At 40.9% G+C, this 15,322-nt stretch overlaps 2 protein-coding genes across 2 annotated transcripts; one reads left to right on the forward strand and one right to left on the reverse strand.

Moving 5' to 3' along the window:
* Positions 1 to 479: 479 nt before the first annotated feature.
* On the forward strand, positions 480 to 2,272 carry LOC115745314 (rho GDP-dissociation inhibitor 1-like). Its single transcript, XM_030680800.2, has 5 exons — positions 480 to 918; positions 1,019 to 1,091; positions 1,415 to 1,636; positions 1,730 to 1,854; positions 2,008 to 2,272. Exons 1-5 carry the CDS (start codon positions 703 to 705, stop codon positions 2,077 to 2,079), a joined length of 708 nt encoding a protein of 235 aa, XP_030536660.1. The 5' UTR covers positions 480 to 702; the 3' UTR covers positions 2,080 to 2,272.
* Positions 2,273 to 3,671: 1,399 nt separating this feature from the next.
* Positions 3,672 to 9,774, reverse strand: LOC115745280 (MACPF domain-containing protein At1g14780-like). The gene is made up of 7 exons (XM_030680742.2): positions 9,174 to 9,774; positions 6,367 to 6,605; positions 6,031 to 6,232; positions 5,876 to 5,953; positions 5,600 to 5,783; positions 5,021 to 5,187; positions 3,672 to 4,499 (listed from the first exon to the last, which is right to left on the reverse strand). Exons 1-7 carry the CDS (start codon positions 9,441 to 9,443, stop codon positions 3,792 to 3,794), a joined length of 1,848 nt encoding a protein of 615 aa, XP_030536602.1. The 5' UTR covers positions 9,444 to 9,774; the 3' UTR covers positions 3,672 to 3,791.
* Between the last annotated feature and the right edge of the window lie 5,548 nt (positions 9,775 to 15,322).

The following is a 15,322-nucleotide window of genomic DNA, read 5'->3' on the forward strand; positions in this document are numbered from 1 at the left end:
GATCCGATTTGGTCCGGAACGGTCGGTTCGATTGCTCGTGGCGTAAACTTATATCATGAATCAATCTTAGAATCCCTAACATAACTCTCTCATCAATGCCTTCTATCAAGTGTCAATTACCAACTGCATTGTAAACTAATCATCCGTTCCTGTTCTTTTGACTGTCGGTCAAATTTACAACAAGGCCTGGACAAAAAAAGTTACTGTTTCTTTTCTCCGTCACCAACCTCTGCAGCAAGAATGAACAACTTTTCATCCTCTCCTTTAATCTCTGCTCTGTATGTTTTCCCTCACAATCATTGCCATTTCGAAACTTTATTCCCTCGAAACACATCAGATCATGATTACTAAGAGAGAAATGGCATGCCATGAACTGCTGGCATAGTTGAAAAAAAAATGTAACAGATAATGATGGAAAGCTCACTTTTTTAGCCTGCAAACTTTAGTTTCCTTCAAACTTTAGTCATCTTTCTTCTATTCAGAACTACCCTTTTTCCCCCCTCTGTTCTTGTGTTTTAAAAATCTGCATCAGATCATCACAGTCCAGCTTTATACCCTCCATTTGATTCCCTCCAAGAACATTATATATATGCCCACACATTCACTCAAGTAGGGGCTGAGCTGAAAATCCTCAAAACAGATTCTTGTTCTTCAAAGCGAGAATCAAGTCCATAAGGGTTCGAGTCGAGACTTGAAGTGGAGATGTCTACAGTTGCCGCAGGAACTTTGGCCTTGCCGACACCTAAGGACGCCGCTTTCAAGAGTTCAGGCGAAACCGAAGATGCGAAGGTCGAGAATGGGGCTGTTCGTGCAGGAAGCGATCGCGTGGAAGAAGATGATGATGGGAAGTTGAGGTCTGTTGACGAGCAAGACTCTGGTCTGAAGTTCTCTTTGAAGGAACAAATTGAGAAGGACAAGGTTAATGTTTTTGACATGATTTATGTCACTATACTTTTCTATTTTTATTTACCTTCCAACCAACGTGCATGGACTTTCTTGTTTATGTTCTTTTTGTTAGGATGAGGGAAGACTAAAGAGATGGAAAGAACATCTCTTTGGAAGAGTGGATGTCTCTGCCATTGACTTTGGGGGTAATATAACTTCTCCTAGTATACTAAGCTGGACACATTTTAACTGGTTTTGATTTAAAAACCAATAGGAAAGCAATTTATGTACACAATCAATGTAATCACTGTTGTGTCGTGAAATCTGTCCGTTTGAGTTCATTCAAGTGGTTACTAGCACATTCATCGTCAATCCAATGTCGTCGATGTTCAGTATGTAGACTATTTCCTTAGAACCTTGCCTTGTGGAAAAAAAAACTGCATTTCCTGGTTACATACTCCAACAGAGCGAAGATCCTTTAATTTAAATTGAACTGTTCTCACCTGATTCTCTGTTCGTTTTGGTGAAGTCGGGAAAAAAGTGCCAGAAGTGAAGATACTGACCCTTTCGATCCTATCCCCGGGAAGACCGGATGTTCACTTGCCATTTGCTGCTTCAAACAACCCAAAGCGCAGTCTCTTCACGCTCAAGGAAGGATCACAGTACCACACGAAGTTCTCATTCAACGTCTTCAATAGCGCCGTGTCCGGCCTCAAGTATGCATACACTGTCTGGAAGACCGGCATAAGAGGTAGAAACAACAGCTCAATTCGTCGTCCACGAAACCTATTTCGCTTCTGATGTTCTGAAATCGCTTTTATTTTTTTCCGGATGATGATGACAGTGGAGAACACCAAAATAATGATTGGAACTTTCAGTCCCAGGCAAGAACCATACACCCATGAGTTGGAGGAAGAGACCATCCCTTGTGGTCTATTTGCCAGAGGCTCTTATTTTGTCAGAACTAAGGTAACTTCCTTAAAGTTCAACCGTCAAGACAATTGTTTCCAGGAAAATGGATTCCACTGATTCAGATCTCTCTCTCTCTCTCTCTCTCTCTCTCTCTTCCTTCTTGGCTTTACCTTGTGTTCATCCATTGTTGATTCATGTGGTTTTCTGCAGTTCGTGGATGATGAAGGTAGGTGCTACATGGACTTCAGCTACTACTTCGAGATCAGAAAGAACTGGCAATGACTGTCTCGTGCGCTCGTGTACGCCTCTTTAATGAACGGAAATGTGAAACAGCCGGTAAAAGCCGCTGAAATTGTTTTCTCTTCCTGTGATTGGACTTTGTCGACTCCTGTCAAGCCGCCGAAGTATTCGAAAAGAGGTAATAAAATCTCTAGTATGGAATCTGATGTAAGGCAATTTCTGGGCTCTGGCTTTTAACACTTCACAGTACTTTCTCCATCCGATTACAAAAAACCGGCAGTCCAAACTCCGATTCATATGGTTATTCGATGATAAGCGATTCGTTCTGATTAAAGACAGAGGAGACGGATTCGAAAGCCGTAAATGCGTGATCACAAGAGAAATGAAATCAACAACGGTTCGCCGACACATGCTTGTATCAATCCTCTGTTACAGGAAGATGTAGAGCGTCATTGAAGGATGCTTGGTCATTTAGGGCCAATTCCTCAACGTCAATCTAGGAAGATTCATCAAGTTATGAGAAACTTTCCAGTCAGCACCATCTGCTTATATAAACTACTCTGCAGATTAAACGAAAAGGAAAAAAATTAGCAGGAAGTTTTAAGCATAAAGTTTCATTTTGGACACATGAATAACAGTAATTCTTCGGCATTCCGTGTCACGTAAAATGGCCGACGTTTACGTCAGCGATGGGTGGATTCAATTGAAAAAATGTGAAAAGGTTTATGACTCATTTGATAAAATCAAAAGGTTGATAACTAAATTGGCAAAATTGTAATAGACTTCGGGTCGATACGCACGGCCTGATCTAAGACGAATAAAGAATGATTATGGATCATTATGCGAGACTACACAAAGTCACAGGTGTTAATTTCACACATATTGTATGTAATGATGAATGAATTTTAGCACGAGCAATTAGTACTGATCCAAGAAATTTCCCATCTCTCACCATGTTGCATTCTACTTTTTCTTGCCTTTGACCAAGTAAGAAGAAATAATTGTTCACAGCACGTCAAGTAATTTCAAACCCAGATCCCGACTGATCAGACCACATTATTGTGTCCCCTACAAAATTCACTTTTTTTTTTTTTACAAAAATCCACGTAGGTGCAGGGCATTATACACCTGTTGGAATAATTATCCGAAAAATCCTAAACTTATTATACAGTTGCCAATTCAGTCCTAAATTTTTAATTGTGTCAATTTAGTCATAAACCTTTCAATTGTGCCAAATTAGTCCTAAATATTTTGATAATATATCAATTTAATCCTAGATCTTTTAATTGTATCAATTTAGGTCTAAATCTTTTGAAAATTTGCTAATTAAAAGATCTAAACCTAAATTGGCATATTGTTAAAAAACGTTTAGAACTAAATTGGCACAATTAAAAGGTTTATGATTGAATTGGCCGCCGTATAGGTTTAGAACTTTTTAGACAATTATCCCATCACCTATTTATTCTAAGTCATATTGATTTAGATGGCATGCCAAGAGAATTGCAAGAATTACCCACCTTTCTGAGTCTCTAACCGCAAGCGCTTGACGATAACAGAAAAAGTCCTAGATGGGTTTTGGATAAGGTGTAAATTGCAGCGTCCTGTTATTAATGTCTATCAAAGGCAATCACGTGTAGCAATCCCGTTCTGTGTATTCGACTCAATCATCTCGTGTACATTAGGAAAAATTCAGAAGACAAAACAACCAAAGCCATTCATCTGAACCAAATATGTACATTAAGAATGGTAGTTACCTAGGGATAGTCTAACAATGCAAACTTTACATTTAAACCTATCTTACCGCCGTCCGTCACTAGCTTGCCCCCTATTACCAACCAGTGCCCTGGAGCATCTTCCGGCCCCTTCACCACCTCGGCCGTCTCCACATACTTGAGAAGCTTCCCATTTCTAACTGGCACAGGCGGTCCGTCCGGGTACACGCCAGAGTTGAGCTGAGCTGGTGCCCTTTTATCTGCACCGGCAAAACTCTTTTGAGTGAAGGTAAATGTTGTGCTGATATTTGAGAGGAATCCGGACTTGTGAGCAGTCTGCGGTGCTATGGCCCACACCGTCTTCCGGATGGTGCAGTTGGGTAAATAGGAGAAGAGCAGGCGGAGGTGAAGCACGAACTTTGGCCAGCTCCCTCTGCTAAGAAGCTGGGCTCCAGTCACAACAAAGACGCCGCTGGATTCCCCTTCCATCCAGTTAGGGTCATACTTAACGGCTGATGTGCACACTTTTGAGTATGACTTCCACCTTATTGGTTCCATAAATTGGCCACTGGAGTCAAATTCATCAGAGCCTCGCCACCGAGGGGGCCTGTCAATGGCGATATTTGCTGGTGCAGAGGTCATTACGTGAGGAGGGCTCGAGAGATGCTGCAAATGCAAGGCCAAACGGTTGCACTTCTTTCCCTCCAAGTATAAGCGTAGGCCGACCACCGGCTTCAGATTGCTAGTTACCTGTCCCGAAAAAAATCATAATGAACAGTCTCGTTTTATAGACCACTAAATTTCATCAACTTGGGTTACAGTAGGCCAGAATATCTTACTGACATAAGAAGTGAAATTGTGATATCTTTTCAAGAAGAACTATTTGATACAATAATAAGGAATATGGGTAGAAAAATGTAGATTGGCTAAGGAACGGTATGCTGAGCATAAATGGGATGCTATCTCTGGGTCTGTTGAAGACTGGCCAAATAAGTTTTCAGGAAAAAAGAGAAAGCGCTGAACACAATGGAATGAGTCATGATAGCAGAATGAAGAAGCAAAATGCAAAAGCTATCAAACAACATTAGGCCTTGCCAAAAGGGGAGAGATTCTCAAAAAAAAAATAAAGAAATGGATCAGCTAATAATGAAATCTACCAAGATTGATCAAACGATGCATAGTGTAATTCTACGAATCAGTAGTTATGCCCATATGACAGGCATTTTGAGAACAAAGCTCTAATCTGAGGTAAGAGCTCTTGGAAGGGTTACCTGAGTGGAGCTGACATATATCTTTGGACCCATGAAGCTAAATTGCAGCGAAGGATAAGATGTCTTTCTCCTCTGGTGCCTGAGAGGCAGTTCACAGAATGTTGGAGCCCACTGCCTTGGCACTTGAAACTCCAGAAAGTATTGTAGATCTTCAGGAAGGGGCTTGTCTGATCGAAAGGTAAGTGAATTGTCACAACCGTGTTGAAAAACAAGTACAGATCCACATTGGGGCAAGGGCTGATCCTAGAGTACATAATGTAGATTGGCATTGGCATATGCTTGTAGCTAAGTCCTTTTCAATCACTAATAGCTAACAATGTCTGCAAAAAGTGGTTTTTTCACTGACCACTGGAGAAATTAATAGCTGATATCAGTCTCTTAGATTCAGGATCTCGGGCGGATTAGTTAGTAATTCATCAGGCATTCAATTTTCAGAAATGACCAATGCACATAGTTGTTGAAGAAGAACAATAACTTAATTCACAGTTACATACAAAATATGCTGATGATTGCACCATATTCATTTGTCCATCAACTCAAAAGTCGAAAACATCACTTGCCCAAAATAAGAGCACTCACATCGCAAATACAGGTTGATTGCATGACTCAGATAGCCACTGCCTGGAATTCCAGTCAGAAGAGAAGTGATAGGTACAAACTTGAAGAGGATTGCCTCTGGCTTGGCAGGCACCGTTTGAAGCCACTTTGAATGACTATGCAAGAACACATCTCCACCTCTTTTTGAACAAATTATGGTGAGGCCCTAATTAACATCAATAAAGAGTATGAAAAAACTGTAGGTTTGGATGTAGACTTATGTAGAAGAGGGACATAGCCAGCAATATCCTCACTTACATCTTTGCTTGATGTTTCTGTAATGCTGCTTAACTGCAAGGTGTTCGACTGCAAAATGCGACTAAAAATCTCTGGCACCTGTAAAAGATCAGTTGCTTCCATCAGAGCTTCACATAAACACAGCATAAATCTACTTTTGGGACAAAAATAGATACTTTATGCTTGCCATCTCTAGCTGTCCTCTGCAACAGGGATGAACTATTTCCATCTGAAAATAGAATATCTCCAAGATCCTGCAGATTCCTTCTAAGATCAGCAGGAGATATTGGTGATGTATGTCTCTGTCTTACACACACTAAATCTTGACCTCCAACAGCCATCCCAACTATAATGTGTGTCCCATATGTCTGGATGAACCTGCAAGCAAACAATAATCATGCCCACCAAAACAAAATACAAAACAGAAGCAGAAAATGCTTCCAGGAACAGATTTTTCATAGGAAACATCTAGTAAGTAAATTTCTTTTGACTCTTGAGCAAGTGACAGCTACCTGGCCAATGAGGCTGGATCCCAACGTGGTGGAACTGACTTCTTTACTTTTTCTTGCAACACCAGGGGGGACGAGGTTAGGTGCAAATAATACAAAGAAATGAAATAGCCATCAAGAGCGAGATATTTGGTGTCTGCAGTATCGAGAAGCCAATCACCACTCATCTCGAAAATGGCATTAAGGTAGCCAGAAGGTACTTTCCCTCGTAGAGAAGATTTCTGGTTAAGTAATTCCGACATCTACAATGAAAGAACATGGCAGAACCAATAAGAAATACTCAAGTCGCAACTTGCAAGGGTGCTAGTATGTAAAGCAGCTGGGACAGAGGCATATGAATATGTATTGACAACTAACATTGCTATCGATTAAAAAAAAAAAAAAAAGAAAAACCACAGCTGCAAGTCATGATGCCACCATACCATTGTACACCAAAACCCAAAGACATTTGGATTAGAGAGTAAGTGCAATGGAAATACACAGGAACATGCTGTTGTATATTTTCATTCCCTCCCTCTGGAGAAGAAGAGCAAGAATGTTTGTGCCATTAAAGGAACAGTATTCAATAGGATAGTGATTAGTGAGACCTATTTTGTATATATACCGGTGTCTTGGATGTCAAAGGAAAAGGACACTCCAAAGAATTTGACTTGTGGAATTGTACTTGTATACCCAAAAGCCACGAAAACAATGACATAATGATGAAATGTACCAATTGAAACCTATAAATCATAGTTAATTCGGAAAAAATATAGTTCATTTGCAAATTTCCAAAATTTACATTAGTCAGTGTATTCACTACAAAACTTGAGAGTCAACAGAGAGATTAAATTCTCCCCCCTGCCCCTCCTCCGAGAAAAGAAAAACAGAGAGGCTAACAAGAGATAGTAAGTTAATGGTATTAATTAACGAAATTGAAGAGCAGGAATGACACTGAACTCAGTAGATAATGTTCATCAACATCTATAAGTGCAGATGAAGAGGGGGAAATTGTTCAAGCAACTCTAGTCCAAAACAAAACCAACCCAATTCTGGACTATGCACCAGCATATCTCCTAGTGTGGCAGTCCCTAATTATTTGGGATTTGAAACTATTGGACAAGCTCATATGTATCTTTGGAGGTCTTCATCTTTTTTCTCTACAAGAGACAGCAACAGTGTTCCAAGCGTCCCCGGTTATCTCTCCTTGTTCCTTGATGTGATGCGACAAAACATCCTCGGCATTTAAATCCAACACATAACTTTCAGGCTTTACCTGTTCATTCCCTTTTTTAAGAAAAATCAATTGTTTTCCATTCAGATGAAAACATTTGCAGGACTATCTTTTAAATCTTCTTAATTGGCGTAAATTTAACAGTTTTGACCCAAAACTTTGTCCAAGTATAGCTGCATGTAGAAGCGCCGCTTGCCTTAAATGCGGTAGAGCTTTTCTATATCACCAGCTAATGTAGCATCATCTTCCACGGTGACTAGGTGACGGCAAGCGCTTGTTCAATATAAGTCTAGTCTAGACCAGTATTTGCATAGTAGTAGATAAAGCACCAGAGGAGTCTCCTTCTATGTCATTTGTTGACTGGTTTGCACTCTTGTAATTGTGCTTTCAACTCATGGACTTGGGACATACTCAAAATATGGCGCCAACGCAAGTATTCCAATGGAGATAGGACACCAGAGGATTTTCCTTCTATGTCAATTTGTTGACTGGTCTGCAATCTTGCAATTGTGCCTTCAACTCATGGCCTTAGGACATACTCAAATATTGCGCCAACGCAAGTATTCCAATGATTTCAATGATTGAGACTTCAGCCTTTTTAAAAATAAGCAAAGTCTCTTAGCTTTATTTCTCTGCACATATTCAATCTCTTGTACACTGTTTCTGCACTCTTATCCGCTCAATCATACTCTAAGTCACCTACAGATCAAACATCGGCCGCAGCGAGGGACTGCCACCGCAAGTTGCACATCTGGAATGTGAACCAAAACACACATAGTAAAACCGAAGAGACCTAGATATCATGATTCAGTCCCCATCAGTTAAGGATTCTTTACAATTAAAGTTAGCTCAGACAGTCGATTTCAGGCAATGGATTACGATAAGACTGAAAGCAGAGGTCACACAGCAGAGGAGAAGGACAAAATAGAACAAGAGAGGCCCAAGAAAATTAGCAACACAAGTAGCACGCCCATCCTCATTGAGAGGAAAGCTCAACTTAACAGTCAGTAAGAACGAGAAGCGAGTTTGTGTACCAGTACCATTTTCATACTCGGAAGCCTTTCTAATAGGTATAATACAGACTGGACAATATAGCTCACAACTTGGCACATAGAGAGAACCTTTTCAATCATAAACTAGTCACAGCAAAAGAAGCTATTGAATACTCACAGAATTATGTTTTCCTTTTCCACAGAATTTAATGTGCATCACATGGTACAACACGAAAAGGCAAAGTTTGATTCATGTTCACTTCACACGTGTATTGATTCAAGAATCTAACGACTTGCATATGATTAGCTTAACCGCAACTTGCAGAAAACGATCCATTTCTCCAAATTCTTGATTTTTCACAGGCAGGGCTGCCAATTCGTGCAGTGTCCTCATAGTGTCCTCATAATCTCCTTGGTTATTCCTTTTAAAAAGTCGGTGAAAAAGTCTCAACTCAACTTTGTATCAAGCCAACCATGTCGAGTTCGGATTTCTCTCGGTACATCCAAGGCAGGGCGCTCAAATTGTTCTCAAGAATTGCAATCACTATCCACAGGAAACATCTACCTGATTGAACAAGTCAAGTCAAGTTCACAGAAATATCTACCTGATTGAACTCAAGAACATCTGACCTGAACCTGACTCTATCCCCCTTATCGCACCGAATATCCTCGGAAACACCCCTGATGGTCCCTCCACCGGGAATCAAAATGTCCCTTTTATGGCCCTCATCGAGCACCACCAACCTCTCACCACCACACCCTTTGGCGAACTTGAGCCGAAAATCGATCGTCAGATCGAACCCTTTCCCTAGAGCCTCCAAAGCCCTCAATTCAATGGCCTCCTCTGCGTAAGCAGAAGAAGCAGCCACCTCCATCACTGAGAAGAACCAAGATAAGAAACCAAAACTCGGGCACCTTCAGACTCCGGAGAAAGATTTGGGGAAGAACGGAGGGGAGATACACTTAAGAGAGGCGCGCGAAAGCGACGGTTCCGTCGTGGAATGGATCGAGGATCGAAAAGGGTCCATGGGTTTGAAAGTCTGAAAACTGCCGAAGTTAGCCTGTCCGTTCGTAGTTTTGCCAGTCAAAGGTTGCGCCTTTACACGACTCCGAATTATTTGAGGTTTGGTGGGCATTGGGTCGTTTAATAATGTTTCGGGAGGCGTCTAGGGACAGCCATTTGCGACTTTGCTTTCACAAGCACAGAGAGAGAGAGAGAGAGAGAGAGTTGAAGTTTCTCGTGGAGGAGGGAGCGCGTAAGATGAAGCAGACAGCAAGGCTGGAAAAGTTGACTGGGAGGCGGCCGAAGTCAACGGAGAGAGACTGCTGCGAAAAACGACAACCTACCCAGCACCATTTTCTGTCTCCTTCAAGGACCAAACTGCTAACAACTAACGAGCCAAGTGTCTGGCCACCTTGAAAAATATCTCGATTTATTAAAGATTAATTAGAGATATTACGAGAAAATAATGAGATTGGAAGTCGCATTTTTTTCCCTTCAGATGTTATTCTCATTATTCACAATAAAACTTCAGATTTTTCTTCAATTTTTTTGCTCAAACTTTCATTCACTCCTTTTTCCTCTGTTCCCACACAAGACATTATCGGCAAAAATCCGTAAAATGAAAATGGCACGAATGGTCCCCGACACTAGTCCAATGTGCAATACCATTGTCAAACTTTTAATTTATTCAATGTGATCTTGAATTTTGATCCAACGTGCAATATCGTTATTAAACTTTTAATTTGTTCAATGTGGTACATAAACTTTTAAACATTTTCATATAATCAAGGGATTATGTTGAACATTTACCAATAGTTCATGAATCATATTGAACAAATGAGAAATTTATAGACAAGCTCGCATTCAACCATTGAAATTTCCAACCCGAATGATCAGATCAAGTGGCGGGGCCTAGCTAGACTAGAGATGGCCTTGCAAGCAAATGACCAAGCTTGCCCAAAATGTAGAATTTGGAAATTTCTTGGTGAGGAACAAAGGGGCTTGGCTTCACCCTCGAAAGAGACACTGAAAAGAATCGAATCCTTTAGGAAATGGAAAGCATGTTATGCATCAGAAAAGTGCCAAAAAGAAAAAAAGAAAAACCAGCAGAGACAATTGCATATGCTTTGAATCTTGTAAAAGATAATGTAGAGACAGGGGCTTGGTCCGAATAATCCAACTGTAAAGCCAATACTTAATGACGCCCAACGTAAGACCTTTGACGCCCATCTGCCTCCAGTCTGTACCGTAGAAGAAGAAGAAGAAGAAGAAGAAGAAGACAGTTGCGGGTCAAATCGGATGATCGTAGACCCTTTTGTTTCTAAAGTCTCTAGCGATGGACATATGACCCGGGCAAAAGTTTGTACCGCAGCTTTAAGCTCATCCACATCATTTTTCTCGGCGGGTTAATTAGTGAAAAGTGAACAGTTGCAGTTGCATCGTCTATGGATTCATTTGAGCAAACCAAACAGCTGATTTCAGGAAGAAGATTCTTCTTCTAGCTCTTTGCATAGAAATGGCAACTATTAATTTGGTGTTCGAATAGCAGTCGAAGTTCGCGTTTCGCCGGGAGTCGGTCCAAACGGCGAAATACCTTTCGTCAAAGGTTGATATTTGGTTTTTACTGAATCGGGTTCCGTGGCGACTTGGATAGGAAGAAAATCGCGCAAATTGCGCAACAAGGATGAACCACTGAATCTGAAGGAGAAGTGAATGCAACTACTGGAAATTGATAATTTGAAACTTAATAAACCCGTTAGTGTTTGTGTTGGGACCAAGTGTCAATAATTTGAGCCTCAACTTGTTTATATGGGCGTGACATACAAGAATTGCCTATGATAGTATATAGATCCAGACACTACCATGGGAAGAAAACAGCAAAGATAGGAAAATGCTTTCACAGCATGAGGTGAGAATTCATTGCTTTTACAATGAGAAAAGTGTTTTTTTTTTTTTTGTGTGTTCTTATTACGATATTGAATCGCGTATTAAGGAACAGTGCGTATTTATCGAGCACCTAAAAGATTACGAGCAATGCCAAATCCATCCAGCCAATCCAGCCGCGTGAGGTTAATGCTATGTTAGCGCTCGGAGGAATAGTAGCACAACGAGCTTCGAGGAGGTCGTGTTGCGGCAAGAGGAGGGCGGCCGTGGAGTTGAAGGGTAGGGGTGTCAAGAACTGAACTGAAAACTGAACCAAAACTAAACCGAACCGAAAATTTAATGTTTTTGACTCAGTTTTAAGTTCAGTTCAATTAATGGGGCAAGGTAGCAGTTTTTTGGCCGGTTTAGTTCGTGTTATAACCTAACCGAACCGAACCGAACCGAAAGAAATTTGGTTTGTCCGGAGGGTGTGTCTCTCTCCATCTTCATCTCCAACTCTGGCTTTTTGTCTCCCTTAAGAGCAACCTCCATTAATTTCTCTCCCTCCTCAGAGCAAAACTGCAAGGTTCACTTGCGTAGCTCTGTGATTTTTCTCGAGGCTCTAGTCTCTTCCCTCTCCCAGCAGTTATTAGCCATTTTTCTGGAGGATTTCGCTATCTTGAACTCAGGAGCAGAGCCTCCATGGCCCATCGAGCATCCATATCTGGAGGCTTGACGCCTCCGTGGCCCATAGAGTCTCCAGATCTGGAGGCGTCTCCACCAAATCGAAGGAGACGACGACACGCCGAGGTCCTGGTGCAGCGGGTGGCGGAGAGGTGATGCTATTGTGGTGTTGAGTTTTCGGGTGTTGTAGATGGCTGAGAGAGAGGGGGCTCTGTTGTTCGTGGCAATGGCGGCAGTAGGATCGGCGTGGCATGGCAGAGCTCAACGGTGAGACGATTGCCGAAGGTGATGGGGCAGGATCCGTCCGCGGTGGTGGGTGGTCAAGACTCAACGGACGATCACTCGACGCCTCCGTGGTTCTGTCAATGGGGGACGAAGGGGAAAGGATGAGGAAAACCTATTTCGTGACGCTCGAAGAAAAAGTGAAAAGAAGAAGAGGAAACCAAAAACCAAACCGAACCGAATCGGCCTGAATTTTTTGGTTCAGTTCATATTTAGTTCAGGGCGAGATTCGATTCAATTTGAACTTGCACTCCAATGATTCAGTTTGGTTTAATTTTCTTAAAAACCGAATCAGACTAAATCATTAACACTCCTATTGAAGGGACATTGGAACTTGGAAGGAAGAGGCAGCATGGAGCTGAGGCCATGAACAAGACCCCATGGCCACAACCATGGCTGAGAGCCATATGGGGTTGGAGTAGCGGTGCCGCATGCTCATGGTTAGACAATGTCATTTGGGCCCGGAACCAGCCCGTTGACCGGGCCCACGGTTCCATAACCATGGGAACCGGGGAAAAAAAAGGGGGGGCCCGTGGCCGTGGGGTAGACCTGCAGAGAGTCCAACGGCTCTCTGCAGGTCTGCCCCCGCCCAGGCCCACCCCCCTTCCCCTCCCCCCAACGGCTCTTTGGGCCGTTGGGAAAAAAATAATAATAATAATTTTAAAAATAATTCTTGCCTATAAATACATATGTTCCCCCTTTCATTTTTGTCACAAATTCTCTGAACAATCTCTCAAATTCTCTCAAATCGCTCAAATTCTCCCAATTCTCTCAATCGGATTTCCGATCAATTCTCTCAAAAATGGCAAGTGGAAGCGTAAATGCCGACAAGGGCAAGATGACTATGGGAGATTCCGAGCATCCCATTCCCGAATATGATCCTCGTGAGTATGCATGTTGGGAAGACGACGACGATAATATCAACTATGTCCCGATTCCGAACGTCGAGCACATCCCAACACAAGAAAGTCTTCATCCTCCCACCGGTGTCGAAGAAACGTCAACGGCAAATGAGCCGGAACCGAAGGGCCGAAATAACACATCCGACTTGTGGCTACACTTCGACAAGGTACGTGATGAATGCGAAGGTAAGTATAATATAAAATGTAAATATTGTTAGCAAACATATAAATTTACGAAAGGAGACGGGTACGGAACATTCCGTCGGCATTTGACGAAAAAACATCCAACGCAAGCGGGGATCGACAATACGCAACAACAAATTTCTGGGTACACCACTTCTAATCCTCATCCTATATTTCGTTACATCGATGCACTTTATAAACAAACATTAGCTGAATATGTTGCCCTTGATCATGCTCCGTTTAATACTGGTGAAAATTTTAATATGAAATATTTGATAAATACTGCGTTGGTTCCACAAGCGCCAACTATTCCAAAAAATACTCTTAAACGCGAACTTTTTCATCTTTATAAAAAAGGAAAAAAATCTTTAGCAAAATTTTTTGCGGAATTCAATGGACGTGTGCATATAGGTAGCGATATTTGGAGTGATCCTTGACAAATTCATTCTTATATGGGTGTCACGTGTCATTGGATAGATGACGATTGGACGATGCAAAAAAGACTTATTGCATTCCGAGTTTTTGATGAAAGACATTCGGCTCATAATATTTATAGAATAATTAGGCAAATTTTAGAAGAATATAATTTGATAAATAAAGTATTTTCAATTGGTTTTGATAATGCCGCCGCAAATACCGCTTCTATTCCCGAATTAGAAAATATTTGCAAACCCACTTTTGGCGGACAATTTTTTCACATTAGATGTGCTTGTCATGTTTTAAATTTATGTGTACAAGATGGTTTACGAACTCTTGACACTTCTCTCGCCCCAATAAAGGGTGCAATTAAATTTTTATGGAGTCGTCCCCATTTTATGAAATCATGGGGAAAATTTTGTAAACAAAATGGGAGAAGGGCAAGAAGATTTCCAAAAGATATTCCGACTCGTTGGAATTCTACGTACGAGTTGCTTCGGCAAACTTTTGATTATAAAGATTTATTATGTATGTTTATTTCACAAAATATTCCCGAAATTACTTTACTTCCTCAACATTGGGACATTTGCAAAAAAAATTTAGATTTTTTGAAAATTTTTAATGATGCTACTAAGACTTTATCTGGTATTTATTATCCTACTACGCATTTATTTTTAATAGAGTGTGTTAATATTGGTAGTGTTTTTAATGAATATGAAAATGATACCGAATTAGCTCGAACTATTTTAGTAATGCGATAAAAATGGTTGCATTATTATTTGCAAATTCCTCTTGTCTATTTAGTTGGTATTGTTTTTTATCCACGTATTAAATTAGACTATTTACTAGATTATTTAAACGTGAATTATCATGATTGTTTACATTTTGAAGATTCAATAGATATTTCAAATATACTATGACATGTTAAAGAATCTATAGTAGCATTATATGGAGAATTTTGTAGTAGATATGGTTTAAGTGATTCTGGATCTTTACAATCTACCGCCTCACGTAGCGAATGTGGTAGTTCACTTAGTAGAGGGTATAATATGCTTAAGAGTAGGCAAAAAAAACAAAAAGGGGCAACAAATAGTATTTCTGAATTAGAAAAATATTTAACCACTCAATTTGAGTTTCGTGATGCAGAACATAGTACAGATTTCGAAATCCTGAAGTGGTGGAAGAGTCACCAAATCGATTATCCAGTTATCGCCATCATCGCTCGTCAGATATTAGCAACCCCTTCTTCAACGGTTGCAGTTGAACAAACATTTAGTGCTGGAGGATTAATTTTGGACTCTCGCCGTTCAAGATTAAGCCCGGACTCTATTGAAGGTCAAGCTTGTGTCGACGATTGGACGAGGGCGAAATATCGACACCAAGAGCTAGATCGTGAACACCAATTTTTTAGCGATGATAT

Source organism: Rhodamnia argentea, chromosome 1 (genome assembly GCF_020921035.1).
Source record: "Rhodamnia argentea isolate NSW1041297 chromosome 1, ASM2092103v1, whole genome shotgun sequence".
Classification (NCBI taxonomy): domain Eukaryota; kingdom Viridiplantae; phylum Streptophyta; class Magnoliopsida; order Myrtales; family Myrtaceae; genus Rhodamnia; species Rhodamnia argentea.